We start from the raw sequence: 19,300 nt of genomic DNA on the forward strand, positions 1-19,300 counted from the left end.
GAAAGAACAGTTATTTTGGAAAATTCAATTTCATTTTAAACACTAATTATCAATGAATATGTTCATTCTGATAAATGGAATTTTAAAATATAAATGTTTCTAATCTAATACAGCTAAAGAAATGCCTGAGTTGAAAACAAAGACAAAACAAATTTAAAAGCCTTTTATAGAACTATTTACTGCACAAAAGAAACGGGACAGCAGTGGTTTCCACCCCTCATACTGCTCTATTCCTTGTCAGTCACTAACTTTTAAGGAGTAAGCCAGAGTGAAATATATTCTGGGCGATTCTGAGAGCCCCCCTTACAGGACTCACCCTCTCTTTCATGCGGGAGACGATGAACCTCAGGTACGTACTCATCTCCTGCTTGTTCGTATTTTTCTTCTTGATGCTCTGTTGAAGATAGAAAAGGCCAAGATAAAATCTGATCATTTATAAGTCTATATTCTTGTAAAAGATGTCTCTTATATAAAAGATTATAGTGTGCAAAGATTTTCTTAAAAGATGTACTATTTCCAACATTATCTGATGCCGAGAAATCTTCAAAATTTGCATACCAAAAACAGCATTTAACAAGGTAAGAATCGGAAAATATTATACTGTCCCTGACATAATAACTTAGAGAACTATGCATTTTTTTCTTTTCTTGATGTTTAAAACGTCAACCAATTTTCAGATGAAAAGAAATAATAACAATAATGATATAATAATGATATAATGTAGAATCACTTATTTTATTAAAAAAAATTAATGGCTGAAATCCTTTAGGGAATATTTTAAAATAGCAATATTGAATGGTGAATTTCAACATAACATTATTCTCTGTTAAAAAGATTATTAAATGTCTGTGTCACAAAGGAATTACATACACTGCAGCACACACATCTACATAACTATTCTAAAGTGTCACAGATCTCTTCAGTAATAACTCCAATTCCTGTTAGTCTTGCCTAAAAGCTAATTAGGTTCCTTAATTTATCTCTCAGAAAATTAACTTTACATGAAGAAAAAAAGACAGGATTTTTTAACTTTTATGTCATTTCTAGACAGCTAGGAAACGAGGACCAATGTTCCCGTTTCCCTAGTCAAGGTTAATATACCATGACAGACACTGGACCATAAGTAGACTGCACTGCAGAGGACTGAGTAGGTTTGGGCCACTATTTAATAGACGCTTTAACTTTTTCAGGCTGCTACATTATGAGTCTCTACCCAGTGGTATTATTACTTACTCCCAAAAGAATTTTATACACAGGAAGTCATCTCAATATCCTAAGTACAATGGAAGAAGGAGCAAAACTTTCTCATGTAAATGAGAAACCTTAGCTATGGCTTAAGCAAACTGATTGTACATACACAACATTAAAATATCTGCATAACAAGTGGAAAACTGTTTTCTGAGCTGGAGACTTACTTTCATACACTTCATGTTTGACATGATCCCCTCCCTTCCTCCTCACCTGGATTCTTTGGCAATGCAGTCAGTGCTCTCCTTACTCAGCTTTATTCTATGACCTGTGCAGTTTTATTATGGAGCAGTTTTTCTCAACCCCGGCCATACCTCAGATACACTGGTGGACTCCCATAAAATGCAGCTGGGCTCCACCCCTGAGCATCTGAATTGGAATTTCTAAGGGAAAGTTCATTCATTCACTGTTAAGTTGCTCAGGTGGTTGTGACATCTGGCCAAGACCAAGTACCAATGGTGTAGATGTGGAGTTTAAAATGCAATGACATTTCCTGAACCCCAGGTTTTATAATCTCTGGGGAAAGGGACTTTGATGTAGCTTGTAAATTCTCATTTTAAACAAAATCCCCAGTGAGTCCCAGGCACACAAACACATGAGAACTATTAACGGCTCCCTCCTGTAAGCCAGAGTAAAACAGTGGATCTGAAACACAATCAGCTATTAATGCTTTTGTGTAAACATTCTTGCTAGCACGGCCATCCCTCCAAGCACTGCTTTCTATACTAAACAGCTTGATGAGCTATTGGATATAGGGAAGAAAGGGTAAGAAGGCCAAGAAGGCTTTTTCCTCACCTCCTGGGAAACCTATATTCCCTTAAAAAGAGAGGAGAATAAAAACAAATGCTTCCAGGAAGTTTCCTGGTTGCCTAATGGTTAGGATTCCGGGCTTTCACTGCCGTGGCCCGGGTTCAATCCGTGGTTGGGGAACTGAGATCCTGCAAGCCGCATGGCATGGCCAAAAACAAACAGACAAAAAAGCCAAATGCTTCCAACTACATGCTCTATCATGCCAACTTGGAAATATTTTGGGAGGACTACCAACACTGCAGATCCCAAATATCATTCTGGTCATTAAATCATACAACTGTGTATAAATTCAGGTATAACAGCAACCTACATCAGATTAGAAGTCTTGTAATACTATCTGTGGGGTCATGGTTCTTTTAATAGGTAACATATTATTCAGGTGAAATATACAACCAGCACTGTATGTAGTGCTGAAATATTACTTTAATGCTCACTAAAAATTGTGCCAAACTAAGCAGGGTGGGAACACTCTCCTCTCTGGGTCTCCCATTGAACACCTCGAGCTCAACCAGGCAATGAGTGCTCTTGAAGCCGATGTCCACTAGTGCTGGGACGTCTGCAGTCACTTGAGAGGCGACAGTGGGGATGGGTGCTCACTGCATCCCCTGCAACATGGCTGCCCTGTCTCCAGGGCTGCTGTGTATTCTACACATGCACAGTAATATTTTTTCTCATTTCTGCACTCTCAACATCAACCTATGAAGTACTTCACTGTTAGTTAGAATCCAACTCCTTTTGGTTTTAGAGCCTTAGAAAATAAAGCAATTCAATGTTTCTCTGTGGGTGAAATTTATGCAGTGCTAGAATCAGAATATCTCTACAGGCATACCTCGTTTTATTGCACTTCGCAGATACTGTGATTTTTACAAATTGAAGGTTTGTGGCAACCCTGCATTGAGCAAGTCTATTGGCGCCCTTTTTCCGACAGCATTCGCTCACTTAGTGTCACTAGGTCACATGTAGTAATTCTCATAGTATTTCAGACTTTTTCAATATTACTATATTATTATATTTGTTACAGTGATCTTTGATCAATGATCTTTGATGTTACTATTGTGAAACGATTATGACTCGCTGAAGGCTCAGACGATGGTTAGCATTTTTTAGCGATGAAGTACTTTTTAATTAAGGTATGTACCTTTTTTGACATAATGCTACTGCATACTTACTAGTTTAAACATAACTTCTATGTACATCCAGAAACCAACTAGTTTGTGCAACTAACTTGATTGTGATATTTGCTTTACCGTTGTGGTCTGGAACCAAATCTGCAATATCTCCGAGGTATGCCTGTATAGCTAAAATATCCTAACCAACTGGTTCGTTCTTTGAAATAAAAAAATATTGAAACTTTTTGAAACAGTAGGGAAAACCTTATTTTACTTTGCTTAAGTTTAGGTAACTGTGCATTACATTGTTCATGTAATTCCCCTGTTTAAATGAAGGTCTATTTTCAGTTCGTATTTCCTTTCCATAGAGAATCTACAAAATACATGGGTATTACGTGCTCTCAGAATGCTTTTACTTTGGTTTCACCTGTTTAAACATTTCTAGATTAATTGCTAATTTAGCATAACCATGTGCAGCAACATTTCTTTCTGGGAAGACTCCAAATGTACAGAGTTCAGGCCGAGGGCCTTAATTTTACAAAACTATATAATAAATGATAAATTAGAGGATAAAAATCTGATTTTGTATCATGTTTAAATTTGCTTAGAGTAAGGTGCTAAGAGTATCTCTCCTCTTCAGTGTGCAATTTAAAGTGGTGATATACGCTTAGGAAAGTGACTATATTTCAGCAAAATGTAAAAGGAAACAAGGGGGATGGATGACTTTCTGCGGCTACATGGATGTGACCCACCCCCACCCTTCACAGCTCCAACTCTGGCAAAATATTACTACCTAGAAAGTCCCCTACACATTTTATAAAGTGCCACCCAGATTTAGGCAGCCCACTTCAGTGCTGATCACCTCTGGTTGTGCATTAGAACCGCCTGGGAAAGCCTTTAAAAAAACACCAATGTCCATTTATACAAAGTTCTGGAACAGGAACAACTTATCTGACGGACATTAATGACAGTGACGCCCATCTGGTATGGGGTGGGATTCAATGGTCATGTCGGTGGGACTTGGGTACACAGCTATGTGTGCATTTGTCTATTTCTCAAGTGGCATATTAAAGACTTGTGCAAATCACTGCAATGTAAATTTTACCTCCAAGGAAAAAGCCACCACTGTCTAGGTGCCACCCAGAGATGGTGCTGACACTGGTTTACAGAGGAGCCTGGGCACTGGCAGTCCTAACACCCCAGGTATTTCTCCCAGGCAGTCCCGACTGAGAACCACTGCACAGCAACATAAGAGAGGCTGTTTCCTTACACAAACACATGCAGTGGCCCAACTCACCTCTGCTGCTGTCCCAAGAAGAGTCAAAAGGCAAAGCTGCGAAGCTGGCTTCTAAAGTGACACCAGGTCTAGAAGCCGCTCTGTCTACTTGCTCACACTAACAGAAAGGCACCTCTCTTACGTTCCAACTATTTGTTGGTTCTCTGCAGTTAAGGTATTAGAAACTTCAATCATTCTGGCTGTATAGGAGTCACCAAAAGAAGTTTCCTATCCAAGAAGGATTATTTTTTTGAAAGCCTCTATGTTACTTGTTTATTTTTTTACTTGCTACCCAATACATCTTTTCTGGTGACAGATATGGGATTCTACTGAAGATGTAGGGCAAGAACTGAAGTGCGTGTGAACACTCCAGTTGGTAGGTGTATCCAGGAGGCTGGGGGAGCCCACTTCCCACACGTGCAGGCTGAGGCACTTGCTCAGAGAAGGGAAGCAAACAAAAGAGAAGACCCTGAACAGATGCAAAATCTCTTTCAACAATTTGTAGGGACGAAGCACTTGTTATAAGACGCTTTCACATTTGCTAAACTTGTGGGCTTTCTTTTTAACACTTTCTGGTTATGATTTAGAGAGTTGGCATTTCACAAAGGAAGTCAACAGAGCACACAGCTCCGTCCAGGGCTGCACCCTAAGACTTCTAAGGACATCTTAGTTAGCATGTTGTGAGCTGCCTTATGTGACAGTCACAGCAGAGTTGGTGCCTGTCGGCCAAACCAGGACATCGGCGTGGCTTGGAAAAAGCCACTATAAGAGAAATGAAAGAGGTAGCTTCTAAGGTAAACACCATTCTGCTTGTAACATAACTAAGCAGATAGCTCTTGACAACAAGGTAAGAAAAAGAGAAAAATAGTGCTGTATAAAATCTGCAGATTATTTCAGATCCAATTCTTTCTCAGACTTTGAAGAACTGCTTTGCAGACCTCAGAACTCCTCAGTAAAGGCCTTTTCGTAAGAGTGACAGCTCAGGATCCACCAGAGTGAAGCCCAGTAAGTGTTGGTAATTGCCCATATCACCTGGCAGCATACAGGAGTGACTTTGGTCAATATCTACAAATAATAAAGAGCGAAACTTCCTATTACATGCCCAAAGTTGCTGCAACCATTGTTAGACAACAGAAATCACATGGCCAAAGCTGTGTTACAGAGGTGGATAAGACATCCACTAACCTAAGATGCACTTAGGTATATTACAGATAACCAAGGGGCTGCTTCCCTTTAAGAGAAAAATAACAGAAAATCTTGAATATCTTCTTGAGTAAGGAATTCTTAAGCCAGTTACAATAATTGCTGGATTATAGCAAATCAAATGAGTCTAGGTAGATACCACAAGACAAAACATGAATAAAGTAATTCAGCCATGCTCAGTGCCTTACAGTGTTTTTTGGCTGGAAGCAGGTAGGAACAAGTTTTGATCCTGTCAAGGTTTATCCACAGCTGATTATTGATAATGATGCCCAAGCACCATTATTTGAAGGAACATTCAGGACTGAATAGTCTGGAATTTTCAATGTGCCCTAGAAACATAGGGCACTTCAGTTGTAGAAACATATTTCAGCAGAGAATTAACTTCTGGAAATACCACTTCTATACACCAAGTATCCAAAAGAAAAAAAGAAGTGTAAAATCAGAAATCCAGGGGTCTTTTCCTCAGATAATATATCTGTGCTGCTCACCTCGCCAAATCCAAGCTCCCAAGTCTGTTATTAACAAGGGCTTCCCACTTTCTTGGGGATTCCCAACACCCAAAATGTTCTTCCCACAGCAGGCTGGACCAGAGGCAGGCAAACTTCTGTGAAGGGCCAGATGGTAACTATTTTAGGCTTTGAGGACATTCAGTTAGTGGCTGTCTCGACTACTCAGCCCTGCCATTGTGGTGAGAAGACAGCTATAAATAATGCATGTGTTCCATGAACAGGGCTGTGTTCCAATAAAACGTGTAGATACTGAAATTTTAATTTCTTATAATCTTCACATGTCACAAAATATTATTTCTGTTTTTCTTCAACCATCTGAAAGTAGAAAACCCGCCCTCAGCTCATGAGCAGTACAAAAACAGGTGGTGGGCTTGATTTGGCCCATGGGTCGTAGTTTGCCAACCCCTGGACTATAAGTTCTATGACAGCAGGGTCCATGATGGTTTAGTTCAGTGTTCTTTTGCCAGGGCCTCGTACAGTATCAAATAGTAAATACTCAATAAACACTAGTTGAATTGAACTAATGGCAGTCATTACTAACCAACTTCACTGCCTACTAGAAAAAAACATTCCATGTAGTTGAACTCAACAATACAAGATCCTTCCAAAATGTGAAATACTTATTCACACCCAAGCTGTGTTAGCACATTCAAGCCACTATAAACCATTTTGTTAATGTACCATTTCAGTGTCAGATGACACCTAAACATGGCTGATGTCCTCTAACAATCAGAGGCTCACTGGATGTCAGTGAGCGTGCAGGACTCCTGAGCCCCAACCCCAAGGATGTGTTCTAGAGGCACATCCAGTAATTCTGCTACAGATGGTCTCTGGGGCTTACTGGAGAAACACTAGTCTGCATATAAATTACCTATATTGTCAGAGGAACCAGGAAGCTCCAAGCTCTCCTCCATAACTATCTGTAATCACAGAATAGAAATGAATCCCAATGAATTTTAGCTGCACATAAATTGCCTATGTTAAGGAAGTCAGGGGCTCTGCAATATTCTCTATAACCACTTGTAATGCTGGAATACAAAGGAATCAAAGAATTTATAAGAAACCCAATATCTGAGATTTTAACAGTAGAGCTGGTCTGGTGGGAGTGGCCCCAAGCCCTACTATTTCTCCTCTGTACCACTGGGACCCCAGCAGCCCCTCAATGACAATCACTTTCTAGCACAGTCTTCTAAAAATATACCAATGTTCAGTCTTGTTCACCCCCAGTACTGACACACTGAAATTAAGTCTCCTCTACAAGAGCAGAAGAACAGAACACCACACCTGCTGCCAGCACCAGCGTAGGAACTTGGTTAAACACTTCTGCATTCGGAGTGCATGACTCGCTATAGCTCCATCCTACATCTCCCATGGTCAGTCCAGCAACAATCATTTGCACTTGAGTTTCTGGCACTAGTTTTTTGGTTTTTTTTTTTTTTAAACTTAAGTTAAAGAAACTTAAGTTTAAAAATCTCCCCTAGGCTGTCACAAATATGCCTTCTTACTCATAGGTAAAAGTTGAACTTGGAGGATAATTCAAACCACAAAGAACATGTTGAGGTGGATTCTTGGAGTGTGTTGGCAAACATGACTCTACTCCCAAGCACTCTCTACTTGAGAAGTTGCTCCTACTGAATCACTAATGCACAGGGTTTCCAGACTTCTTCATGGAGATTTACAAAACAGCACTGAATGCTACTTCAGCTGTATCTATATTTATTAATTTTAACAGAGTCAACTCTTTGCTCTCTGATTGAGGTTGGGAGGTTTTGACTAAGTTCAGATGATATAATCAGCTTTGTATCTGCCAGTCCAGGGTGATTTACCAACTATTAAAGTATAGTCTCAAATTAATTCCACAAGTCACACAACTGACTGGTATTGTGAAAACATGGAGTATTTCTATATCCACTACATCCACATAGAAATTGCTATAATACTAGCTATAGAGAGAAGGGTGTTATGTTATTCTTGTTATGTCAGGAATTTTATCATTCAAAATTAAATTTACTTTTGGACATAACTTTAAGTTGTTTTGCAGCAGATTACAGGGATTTAAGAATAGGAAAGGGACATTCGAAAAAGTTCATAGAACACAGGTTGTGTCTCCTTGTTCCTTCCATCTTCTACCAACACTAGTCTTTAAAGAAAGAACAAGATTCAAAAGGCAGAGGGAGGACGGATTCTTCAATGGAGTAAACCTTTCCATTCTCTCTTCTGAAAATAACTTACATGTCTCTGTTTTGGGGTCACGGAATGAGTATCATATGTTCTCTGCTTAATGAGGCTGATAACCAGCCAACATTACACTACCTACCTCCCCACTCCTTCCCCTACCTCCCAACTCCTACCTCTCCACCCCTTCCTCTCCGGCCTCATCACTGCAGAGACAATAAAAGGAAATTGTGTGCACTTTGTACATATTTTCAGTACATCAATACTGGGAACACTTATCTAGATTAAGTTGTAACCATCTTGATGTAGGAACCAGTCCAACTATTATCTCTTTAATCCCTTATAGCTAAAAATAAAAGATAAAGCTCAATTAACATTTTTTAAAAGCCACTAAAAAGATACATCTCAAGGACAAAATACACCCCAAACATTTCACACTCACATCCAACACCTTCTGACTGTAACTTGTTAAATTCATCATGGGGAGGCAATGTAGAAAGTATGGATTTTTTCTTTCTTGCTTGGCTCCAGGTAGTTTTATAAAGAGCTTATATAACAATACATGAGATTTTCCAATTTTATATCCTAGATCCAATTTTAAAAATCCTTTATCAGGGCTTCTCTGGTGGCGCAGTGGTTCAGAGTCCGCCTGCCGATGCAGGGGACATGGGTTCGTGCCCTGGTCCGGGAAGATCCCACATGCTGCGGAGCGGCTGGGCCCGTGAGCCATGGCCGCTGAGCCTGCACGTCCGGAGCCTGTGCTCCGCAACGGGAGAGACCACAACAGTGAGAGGCCCACGTACCGCAAAAAAAAAATCCTTTATCAATGTTCCCATTACTTTTTCCTCTAGTAAAGCCAGGAATGAATACCAAAACTGCCTTACAAAGTAATTGGTTCAGACAAAGATCTTCTTAAAAATTAATTTTCTACTTTTGTGAGTATAAAAATAAGACCCCATTGTCTTTAAAAATTGTAAAAAAAATTTGATTAATGTTCATTCGTAGCTTTTAATACTATGATTGTCTACATTTTTAAAAAACGCTTCTTCTATTTTATTTAAAAATCAAATCTCTACTCCAGAATTGATAATATGTATCTTGAAGGTAAAAGTACTTACTTTCAGGGTGAAAATATTAATAAACTTCCCACATTAAAAAAGGAAGACTAATCAGAAAGCAAGAATACAGTTTCACAGTAGATACATAGAGTAAAGAATATACGTTCAAAATATTTTCGTTTCACATTTTGTCCTGTTTCACTCTGAACATTAAATGAGAATTCTCCTTAATTTTGAGATTTAAAAAAACTATACTGCCTACATACCCAAAAGAATGAAAAATGAATTCAGAAGTAAATTTCTATCTCCAGTTTCAAGAAATAGCTTTCATCAGGAGTCACAGTACAAATGACTCAAATATAACTTACCCAGAACTAAGTTAACAGTGACAAGTCAGTATGTACCCATGGTGACCTCCTAAATAGCAACTCAGTCTTGGTTTAGTTTTAGTAAACAGTTAAATTCCCTTGTTTTCAGTAGCTGTCTACCGAGTATACTCTACCCCATGTGAAAAAAATATATAGTACCTGGGGATTAACATCCAATCTAAAAGTTAATTTTAAATGCTTTCTATAGACTTCTTTCTGTATATATCTATTAAGTTGCCTGTAAAATAGACATCTTCATTCTAAATATTTTAAGGAGAAGCTGCAGTAGTAGGGAGATTTTAGGAATAATTCTTACTAGTGTAGCTCCCTTCCTCGGATCTCCTTAGATGGCCTACTAGTCAAGCATCAGAGACTCAGGCACTACAAATTTGGGAGATCTTTGCGGATTAGATGTAGAACCAAAGTATTCTTAAATAAGTAAAATTCTCCCATATAAATTCTTCTTCATTTTCGTATCTACATTTTCTTGTGTTTCTGTATTTTATTAGTAGGCTAAGTTGATTCACCATACATTTGTACATTAACACAAATTTTAAAGTTTGTGACCCTTAAACAGAGAAAAATACCATATGAAACATTTGTGGGCAGATGAGTATTTTATAGTTTTAAAGACATACTGGAATAATATATCCCCTATCCAATACTTTGAATGGTATTTTTTCTTTTGTGACTTAAGTTGATCCCTTCATATGTAAGTCACGACAAGTGCATCATAAATGGGATGTAAAGTGAATCAAAGATGTTAAGGATATAAATAGTAATACAACATTTTTATATTATAAGACAATTATAAAAGCCTAAGATATGGGTAAGGGAATAAGAGGTACAAACTACAATGCATAAAATAAATAAGCTACAAGGATATTTAGTACAACACAGGAAATATAGCCAATATTTATAATAACTAAATGGAATATAACTTCTAAAAATTGTGAATCACTATGTTGTACACCTGAAACACATAATATGTATGTCAACTATACCTCAATAAAAAAAAAAAAATCTTTGGATGGATTTCACTGGAGCAGCACAGTGGACCAAATATGGAAAAGGAGGCAAGGAGGTCACTGCAGACTTCCCATTCTAGTACTTTCCATGGGAGCACAGTTCAGAGCCCTCCATTCTGCTCCCTAATGACAGATTTTAGTCCTAACATAAAATTTTCATTTATCTGAATTTGAAAGCAGTAACATGAATCTACAACTCCTTAAAGTTATAAAAACAAAATTCATTTATGTAAGGAACATGAACGTATTAAAAGAGGATGGAGGAAATAGGGACCTTTCAAAATACTGTTGTCTCAGAATTGTTAGCCTGGAAAGTGCCAACTATTTTGTTTTGCTATACAGTTTCCCCTGCAGTTGATCTGATTTTTGGGAAGTACCAGCTTAATAGCAAACACAGCACTATCAAATATTGTAGCCATTGATCTGTGCACTATACATTACATTACACCACACTGTAACTTACACAGCCACAATGCAGTGCTTGCTGTACAATCTGCTGTGCAGAGGAGGGGCGGCAGGGCGCAAGCTGGTTTATAACCTTCCTTTAGAATTCTTCCAAGTCGTAACTATGGCTTGATGGGGAGAACAAATGCCAGGCCACTCATGAGGCTGACATTTTATACCAAAATGTTTCTTTTGGAGTACTACAGGCATTTAGATATGCAGTTATAACACTGCACTAATACAGTAAGTAGCCATAAGCCACATGTGCCAAACTGAAATCCAGTTCCTGGGTCTCCAAGCCACATTCAAGTACTCAACAGACACATGCCCAGTGGCTCCTACCAGACAGCACAGAGAGAACACTTCCATGCCCATAGAAAGATCTACCAGATAGCTATGATCTAAAAGGCAACATGGCACCAACCTGCGGGGTGGTCTTAGGGTTTCCTGTAAGATGTCACCTTGCCCATGTATTAAAAAACCCGAGTAGATATCATTCAAACAGTACCATGATGTTTACCAGCAGGGTTGGAGGCCAGCAAGTGTGCAGTGCGTGCATGCACGCACACACACATACATGTACATGCATAGCTGCACACACACGACACACAAATGCATACACACAACTCTGACATGCATACACACATACACATTCACACACAGACATACATTGCATACACGTATGCTCACAGGCACACACGCACACACACACAGTCTTGTGCGCACACACACAGGCCTGCCTTCTGCAATTATGGCATCAAGGAAAAAATGACTGTAACCTGCAAACCATATAAATGAAAATGAAGGAATATTAAAATGAGATATCCATTTGGAGCCTATCAAATTGGTAACAAAAAGTTGGAGAATACTTTCAATGTTGGTATAAATGGGTATAATCTTCTGAAGGACAACTTGGTGATTCTTTTAATCACAAACTGAAATGTGCCTATCCTTTAAGAATTCCACTTCAATGAATTTATCCTGTGAAGGCAATCAAACAGAATTAGGTAGACATATGTAAATTAATTCTCTTTTTTAAAAATATAATTGACTACATTTTGTTTAGAAGATATATCCTTTAGGCAAATAAAATCTCTAAAGCAATTTTCACTTAAAAGTTATGGTTTTCTCTTTTTTCTGGAAAATTCATGGCTATTTCAGGAATATAAAACTCAAATATATCTAAATATAACAAAATATAAACTTCAGTTTCATACAGAAATAAATTATTATGAGCAGACTGCTCTTCCAGGTGTAAGGGGGGCACGATCCCAAACACGGTGGTACTGGTGTCCCATCCCCCGCCCACCCTGACAGGTGAGTTTCAGTGCAGTGTTGCTTGTCAGACAGCACATGGAAACAACATAAATGTGCATCAGGGAAGCCCTTTCACACTGTAGAAAAAAGATGTCTGGGACACTGTTGAGGAAGCAAACTGGCTATGATCCAGCAGTGTATGTAAGCCATCAATCCATCCAGTTACACAGATGGATACAAATGGATGTGCATGTGCGCACAGAGAGGTCTGTGAGCACATTCACCTATGATGCAGTTGCATTTCTGGGAATTTTATTTTTTTGCTTTATCCTCCTCTAAATTATTTGAATTTTTTTTTACAGTAAACTTTTAAAAAAGTAATTTAAAATTCTTTTTTATTTTCAATTAATAGGAGTTCTCAGTAACAGGAGTGTGAAACAGGACATTACTTGAACTTTTTTCAAAGCAAAATGCTAATCTGATATTCATAGGCTCTATTTCAATAACAATCTACTGTACTTGTAAAACAATAGTTTAATTATTGTTTAGAAAGGCATACATTCCAAAGAAATATCTTCAGGGTTCTGAGATTCTTGAGATTTATTATGAAAACTGAAAAAACTATTCTAAATTGAGAAAAATTCCCATCATTGCCTTAAGATATTTTGGAATTCATCAGATATATGATATAAAGTTACTTGAGCTGAAGTGAATCTGGTAACAGCTCACAGCTGGGTGAGAGGTAACCTATTCAATGCTGTAAGGGACAGAGGTTATATAAAAACAAGTCTTCTGACCACTATTAAGTATTAAAAATGTTTTCATCTTCAATTTTATATAGCAGTGATTGGCTTCTATCCTGTACTGAAATTTGGCCCTCGCATCTTATCTTCAAAATTCCTCATTAGTAAATCTAATTAATATATATTCTTTCCAAACATTAATTTCAAAGAAAAGTAGAGAAGTCATTATGCTGACTTGGAACCATAATTTTTAAGTTTCGGTCTATAGACTTAGTTCTCTTAATCCAAGAATATTTAAATCTGGTCAGTCACTCTCACGTTAGATTATTAAAAACAGCTTTACTGGAAGTCTTGACACATCATTTAAAAAAATAAATTAACCCAAAACCAACCAAAAAAGATATTTAAAATTCTCTTAGAATCTCAAGGTTATTATTATCCCTTTTCTCAGGAAAGAAACCGTTAGCACTTATCCTTTTCTTGAACATAACAATTTAAAAAATAGAACAGATCTAACATAGAAATAACTATCTCTTTGGAATTTTTAAAGCTCAAGCTAAAACTCACCATCCCCAACCCAGACACAGGCTTTTTGAGTCTAACGAAAGAGTAGCTCACAGTCTATGAAAGGAATATGTGAATCACAATTTTTTATTGACTCACAGCATCATTTCAGTAAGCATAATTATATCACAATGTGAAAATATCTAGCCTGACAAAGACAAAAAGAAAACCAAAGGAAAGAAGAGAAAGGCAGGATGGGATTGGCTAAGTTCTACTTTGGCTATCACTTTTCTGTGTGAGCCAGCAACTCACTGAAATTTAAAATTTTTCATCTTATCAGTAAAGAGTAGAGCAAACACATTTAGAAAATGGAATCTGACTACTTGATAGAGAATTCTGATGGAGAAAGTATTACACATTTTCTTCAAAGGTATAAATGTTCAGCTTTCATTCTTCATGTAAGGAATATAAAACATCTACCATCACGTTTAACCCAACCTCAAAAATCCCAGTGTTTTTGTTTAAATTCTTTACTATGAGAATATGAACTAAATATTAGATATTAAAAAGCTATGGCTATAAAGACACAGGTGTGTCCAGAATTGTATTTCCTAAGTCCCTGAGTCCCTATTATTTGATCAGTGACCACACCTCTTTTATATTTTCACTACATTAATGCTTTTGTTCTTCAGATCTCATTAATTCTTTACTTCCTCTAGTGTAAATTGTTACCAAAAACCAGGATATATTTACTGGTAAAACACAAATCCATGAGAGTAAATTATGAGTATTAATGCAGTTCCCACACGACCAATAACACTGATTTCTTGTAGCCATTATAATTCTTGCAGACCTCAAAGAGGAGGTCTATACCTTGAGGCCTGACACTGATTTATTCAGACCTAGGGATTTATCACGACTTACCTAGCATTTAGGCATTTGATTACAAGTCATCATTACACATTTTTTAAAATGCAATCCCTATGGTCTTTTTTTTTTTTCTGCCTACTGAACATGTACAGCAGTGCTGTTAAGAAACATACCAAGGTAATACAAAGCCACAGACACTAAGGGAAGACTAGAATGAACACTGTACTTTGCTCGTCGTGCTGGCAAATGAGCCAGGAAATTTTTAGCTGATACCAAAGAGGAGATAAAGACAAAACTTTTTTTGGACGAATAAATGAGTATTATAAAACATATTCACCAACAGGACTCATGAGTAATCTGGGCAATTTGCATGGTTCCAAGTAAGTATCTTAACAATTGTAAGTACAAAACAATAGAAGTTCCAATCAAATAATTCTTTACTGATCACCATCAATGCCATACATAATGTAGTGTTTAGGCATCTCACATCACTCATATACACACATACCACATCTGCAACCAACAAGCACAGCCATGTATACTTTTCAATGGGGAAATAATATGAATGAAAATAATTGTGGGAAGTACCTATTTTACCTACCAGACTATTTCATTTTGTAGAATTCTTTATATACAACTGTTCCATCCCTCCACCCTCCAAATAAAAGAAATAAACTAACCCATGATATGACAAAAAATAAAGGCCACATTACATGGATATAAAATGGGAAGTAGATACAGAACGTTTCCAACAATGTGCCTTTTGCTCCCTGTGTTTTCTGAGAAGCAGAGAGGACTGACTGAACAGACCTTGGGATGGGAGAGTGGTTCTTGATTCCTAAAGGCTATCCATTAAAGAGTCACACAATCCAGAGGGAATTGTAAAGTAAGAGAAAAGAGTATATTTTTACATGATTGAAACTTTCTAAAATCCATACCCTGAATATGTGTCCTGTGATATTCATTTATGATTGTTCTATGTTCATTAACCAACATTGCAGTAGATAACCCCCACCCTCCAGTACTTTATCCATTAACCTGGCAAGACCACCTGGGATATCTTGGTGCAGCTATTATTAATGAATTCCACCCCTCTGACCAGCACATTAAAGCTCATAGGTACTCACCCTGCAAACTGGGCACTGCCAGTGACTACTGCTGTCTCTAAGCCTGTACTCATCAGACAAACACTTGGAATGATACACACGAAAACACAGGTCACATATCAACACCTCTCCAGGCAAATGGCATTCAAAACAATACCAGTCATGATTTTCTGTTTCCCAGTCCTACAAAAAATACAAAATAGTTTCGTATGACATTTTGTCAATATCTGCAATGACTAAGAACAAAATTGAAACTAAAGTCCATCAGAAGTTAGGCATTATAAACAATTTTAGACATTTACTGTGTTAAAACAAGAGGGAAAAAATACCTAGAAATTCGCTTCTTTAAATTTTTAATTCTCTCCTAAACATATTAATATTCAGAAATATCTTAAGGTGATCTGATAACAAAACCAGTCCAAAATGAAATAAGTCCAAAGCCAATCCCAGTTCTAACATTATCTTTCGTTTTTATATAGTCTATGGGATAATTTCTTCAGTAAATGGAATACCCCAAAGCAAGATCTATAACTTAGTATTTCAAATAAACAAACCTCTGTTTTGTTCTGATTTTTTAAAAATATACTAAGTACTTAGCATACTTTGGGAACAGAGAGAATAGTAATAAATGGTGATGCTCACTATTCTTATCTTCTCATCCATGGTATTGGATGCTTTATTGAAAATAACCATTAATCAGAATGTCCATGTTCTGATAGGTTGTCAAATTTTCAGGGTCTGTTGAATTTGGAAAAATAAATTGAAAATGTGAAACTAAAGGTTTAATCACATTCTCCAAAGGACATTACCACAAAAAAAAAACAAAAAAGGAAGCAGGCTTATTTTCTTATTGGGACTATTCCTGGAAATAAAAGACCATAACTGCAGGTATACAGGTTTCTTCAACATTTTCTTTTTTGTTACACTCTTTTTTTTTGTACAGCCAGTACCATTTAAACACAAACAGGAGAATAGTGTAAGCTCCCTTAATTTGGAATTCATTCTTCATAAATATCACTCTTAGCTTTTATCAAAAAATACCCCTGTTAAGAGTGATGGATTAATTCTCAACCTTCTTTTGTAGATGTGGTAGTTACATGAATAAGGGTTAAACCCACATTTAGTGTTATCAAGGCCACTTCCCAATGGGGATCTTGAAATTTCAAACTTGGATTCTGCCATCATTTTTCTTTTTATAAATCACTGTCTACTCTGCTTCTGGGAGAGAGCAGCTTTTTCATTCCCTCTTACATCAATAACTCCCCCAATAAATTGGCTTCGATAGAGCACTTGTCTAGTAAGCACTGACTCACTGGCACCTAAGGTTCAAATGTATTACTGCTTGACCATATGAGAAGGCTACGTCTCTCTCCTTCAAAAGTGAAGGGAGTTGCTACTGTTCTGAAATTCACACCTTCCAATCTACATTCAGAGTCATGGCTAAAGTACATTAGTAAGTTCTACAAAAATGTAAACTTTTTGGTTTGCTTTTTAGTAAGAAATTGGCGGTCTTTATCAACCAAAGTAATAAAGAAAAAAGCATGACCATTTTTAGTTATTTGCTGCAGATGTATAAACTCTGGAGATTTACTATGGAGGAATAATTTCAGTCAGACTGCTTAAAAAATCGTAAGATACTGATTTGACAGAAAACCCTAATCTGTGCATGGTAGGAAAAAATCTCCCCCAAAAAGTTTGACACAGTGATGCCACAGAGACACAGTAAGTTGTGGTGCCTGGCTGTACTAAAATAACAATCATTGGTGTACCCCTTTCACAGAGCTCATAAGTAAGCTGCATTTTAGCTCTTTCAATGTCTGTATCAAAAAATCATTGATGATCTAGGTTTCAATGGAGATAAGATTTTTTTTTAATTAACTCTTCCCAAGTTTAAAACAAAGGATTTCAAAATATTTTCCTCGTATCTGTTCAGAAACATCTTAAAGGATTTTCGTGGCTTATATATACTCATTATTAACAAAAGAAACTGCCATTCTTCATCATTTGAATTTTTTTACATTAATTCATCTTCCTGTGATTCTCAAAATGATAGTTACTAGGTTAACTAAGAAAAGGAAGCAAGAGAACACAAGTTTGGTCCATAGCTCCAGCCTCCCCATATCACCTCCTACCTTCGTCTATCCCTACCTTCTCCCATCCACCTATGAAACGAGGATGAAAACGGATCTTTCTTCAATGGGGTGTTTAATTCTAGACCTAGTTTTTCATAAAAATTATAGAAATGAAAGTGTAATTCAAATGAAGTAAAAGTAGAGAAACATTTGGATATATGTTTATATAATGGCATACAACTAACTCTTATCTGATATAAAAGAAAGTATGAGCTGGGAATGTATGTGCTGTTCATTCTTCTAATCACTGCAATAGCTGTTTAGAATATACAAAACATGCAAAAGTCAAGTTCAAAAGTTACTACATTCTGAATCCAGGAAACATTTTTCTGAGGTATAAACGATATAAGCATGTTTATTATAGGTAGAGTTGCCTACGCTTTGTCTTTTAGTAAACAGAATTCATTTATACAGTGCTTTTGACTAATACTCAATAATGTATGCCAAAAAGCTAAGCTTGCATTTTCACTGGATTTCACCAGAAATCAGCAACTACTCTACATTCAGTCTGATCAACATCATAATATGTGAAATGCCACTTCAATACAAGAAAGTTTTTAAAAAGCAAACCTATGAGCACAAAATCCAAAACTAGAAGCAATGTAAAGATAGTATGGTTTTAATGAACAATTCTAGCAAGAGTTAACTAAGCTAGCCTAAAGAAAGAGAAATTTAATTTTTAAAAAAGCAGAATTAAAGTAAAATAACATAGTGCAAAATTAGTTCACCTTGTTTGGGGTTGCTGTCCTGGAGAAAGGCTGCATACTGTAGGCCTTTCAAAATAAAAACAAAATAATCTTGGTCTCTCTACTATAACTTTGCTCAATATCAGGCAATACACAGAGCTAAAGGGATTTTGTACATGGTCAAACTGTTTATTATTTGCTTTACGACATATTATTTTGCAGATGATATCAACTGATAATCTATCAATGTGCTAATCATTAATGAAAAGACAGTAGCATGCAAACTCAAGAATCATCACTAGTTTAAGAGGAAACTTTTACACTACCACAAAAGCTACAAAATGGACATAGAGAAAATCTATAGGAATTCATGTGCCATGAAACCTATAAAGATGTTAGAAAAACATTTTACTAACAAATTCAGCGTCATTATAAATTTGCACAAGATCATGAATGTATGTCTTATTGATCCGAAACTGGTTCAAGCTGGACTTTTTTTAAAAAATCAGGAGTGATGAATGTAAATGTGGTAAACTTGATAATTCACCACAGTGTGAAGTTTATACAGGCTGTCTTCAGAACCTAGTAGAAAACATTCCACCACCAAGAGGCAGCCTGCTGATCTACGTCTCTGTCACCATTTATAGCATTCGGTTAAGACTCTGGAGCCAGACCGGCTCAAATCCCAGCTTATAGGGTTTTTGTAAGAATCAAACGAGTTACAATGCTCGTTAAACTGTTAGCTGGTGTTATTAAGATGATCTATTTGCTATA

At 36.9% G+C, this 19,300-nt stretch overlaps 1 protein-coding gene across 15 annotated transcripts in view; it reads right to left on the reverse strand.

The window, feature by feature from the left end:
* Nucleotides 1–19,300, reverse strand: part of ZMYND11 (zinc finger MYND-type containing 11) — a 138,389-nt gene that overhangs the window by 30,155 nt on the left and 88,934 nt on the right. For 8 of the 15 annotated variants that reach the window (XM_060156596.1, XM_060156617.1, XM_060156652.1 and 5 more), the window contains exons 4-6: nucleotides 18,569–18,613; nucleotides 15,730–15,891; nucleotides 317–394 (exon numbers count right to left, since the gene is read on the reverse strand). In XM_060156596.1, coding sequence (XP_060012579.1) covers nucleotides 317–394; nucleotides 15,730–15,891; nucleotides 18,569–18,613 — 285 coding nt within the window. Of the gene's footprint in view, nucleotides 1–316; nucleotides 395–15,729; nucleotides 15,892–16,350; nucleotides 16,397–18,568; nucleotides 18,614–19,300 lie in introns of those variants that run through there. The other 7 variants (XM_060156670.1, XM_060156643.1, XM_060156693.1 and 4 more) reach the window with 4 other exon arrangements.

The sequence above is a fragment of the Lagenorhynchus albirostris genome, chromosome 1 (genome assembly GCF_949774975.1).
Source record: "Lagenorhynchus albirostris chromosome 1, mLagAlb1.1, whole genome shotgun sequence".
Lineage (NCBI taxonomy): Eukaryota > Metazoa > Chordata > Mammalia > Artiodactyla > Delphinidae > Lagenorhynchus > Lagenorhynchus albirostris.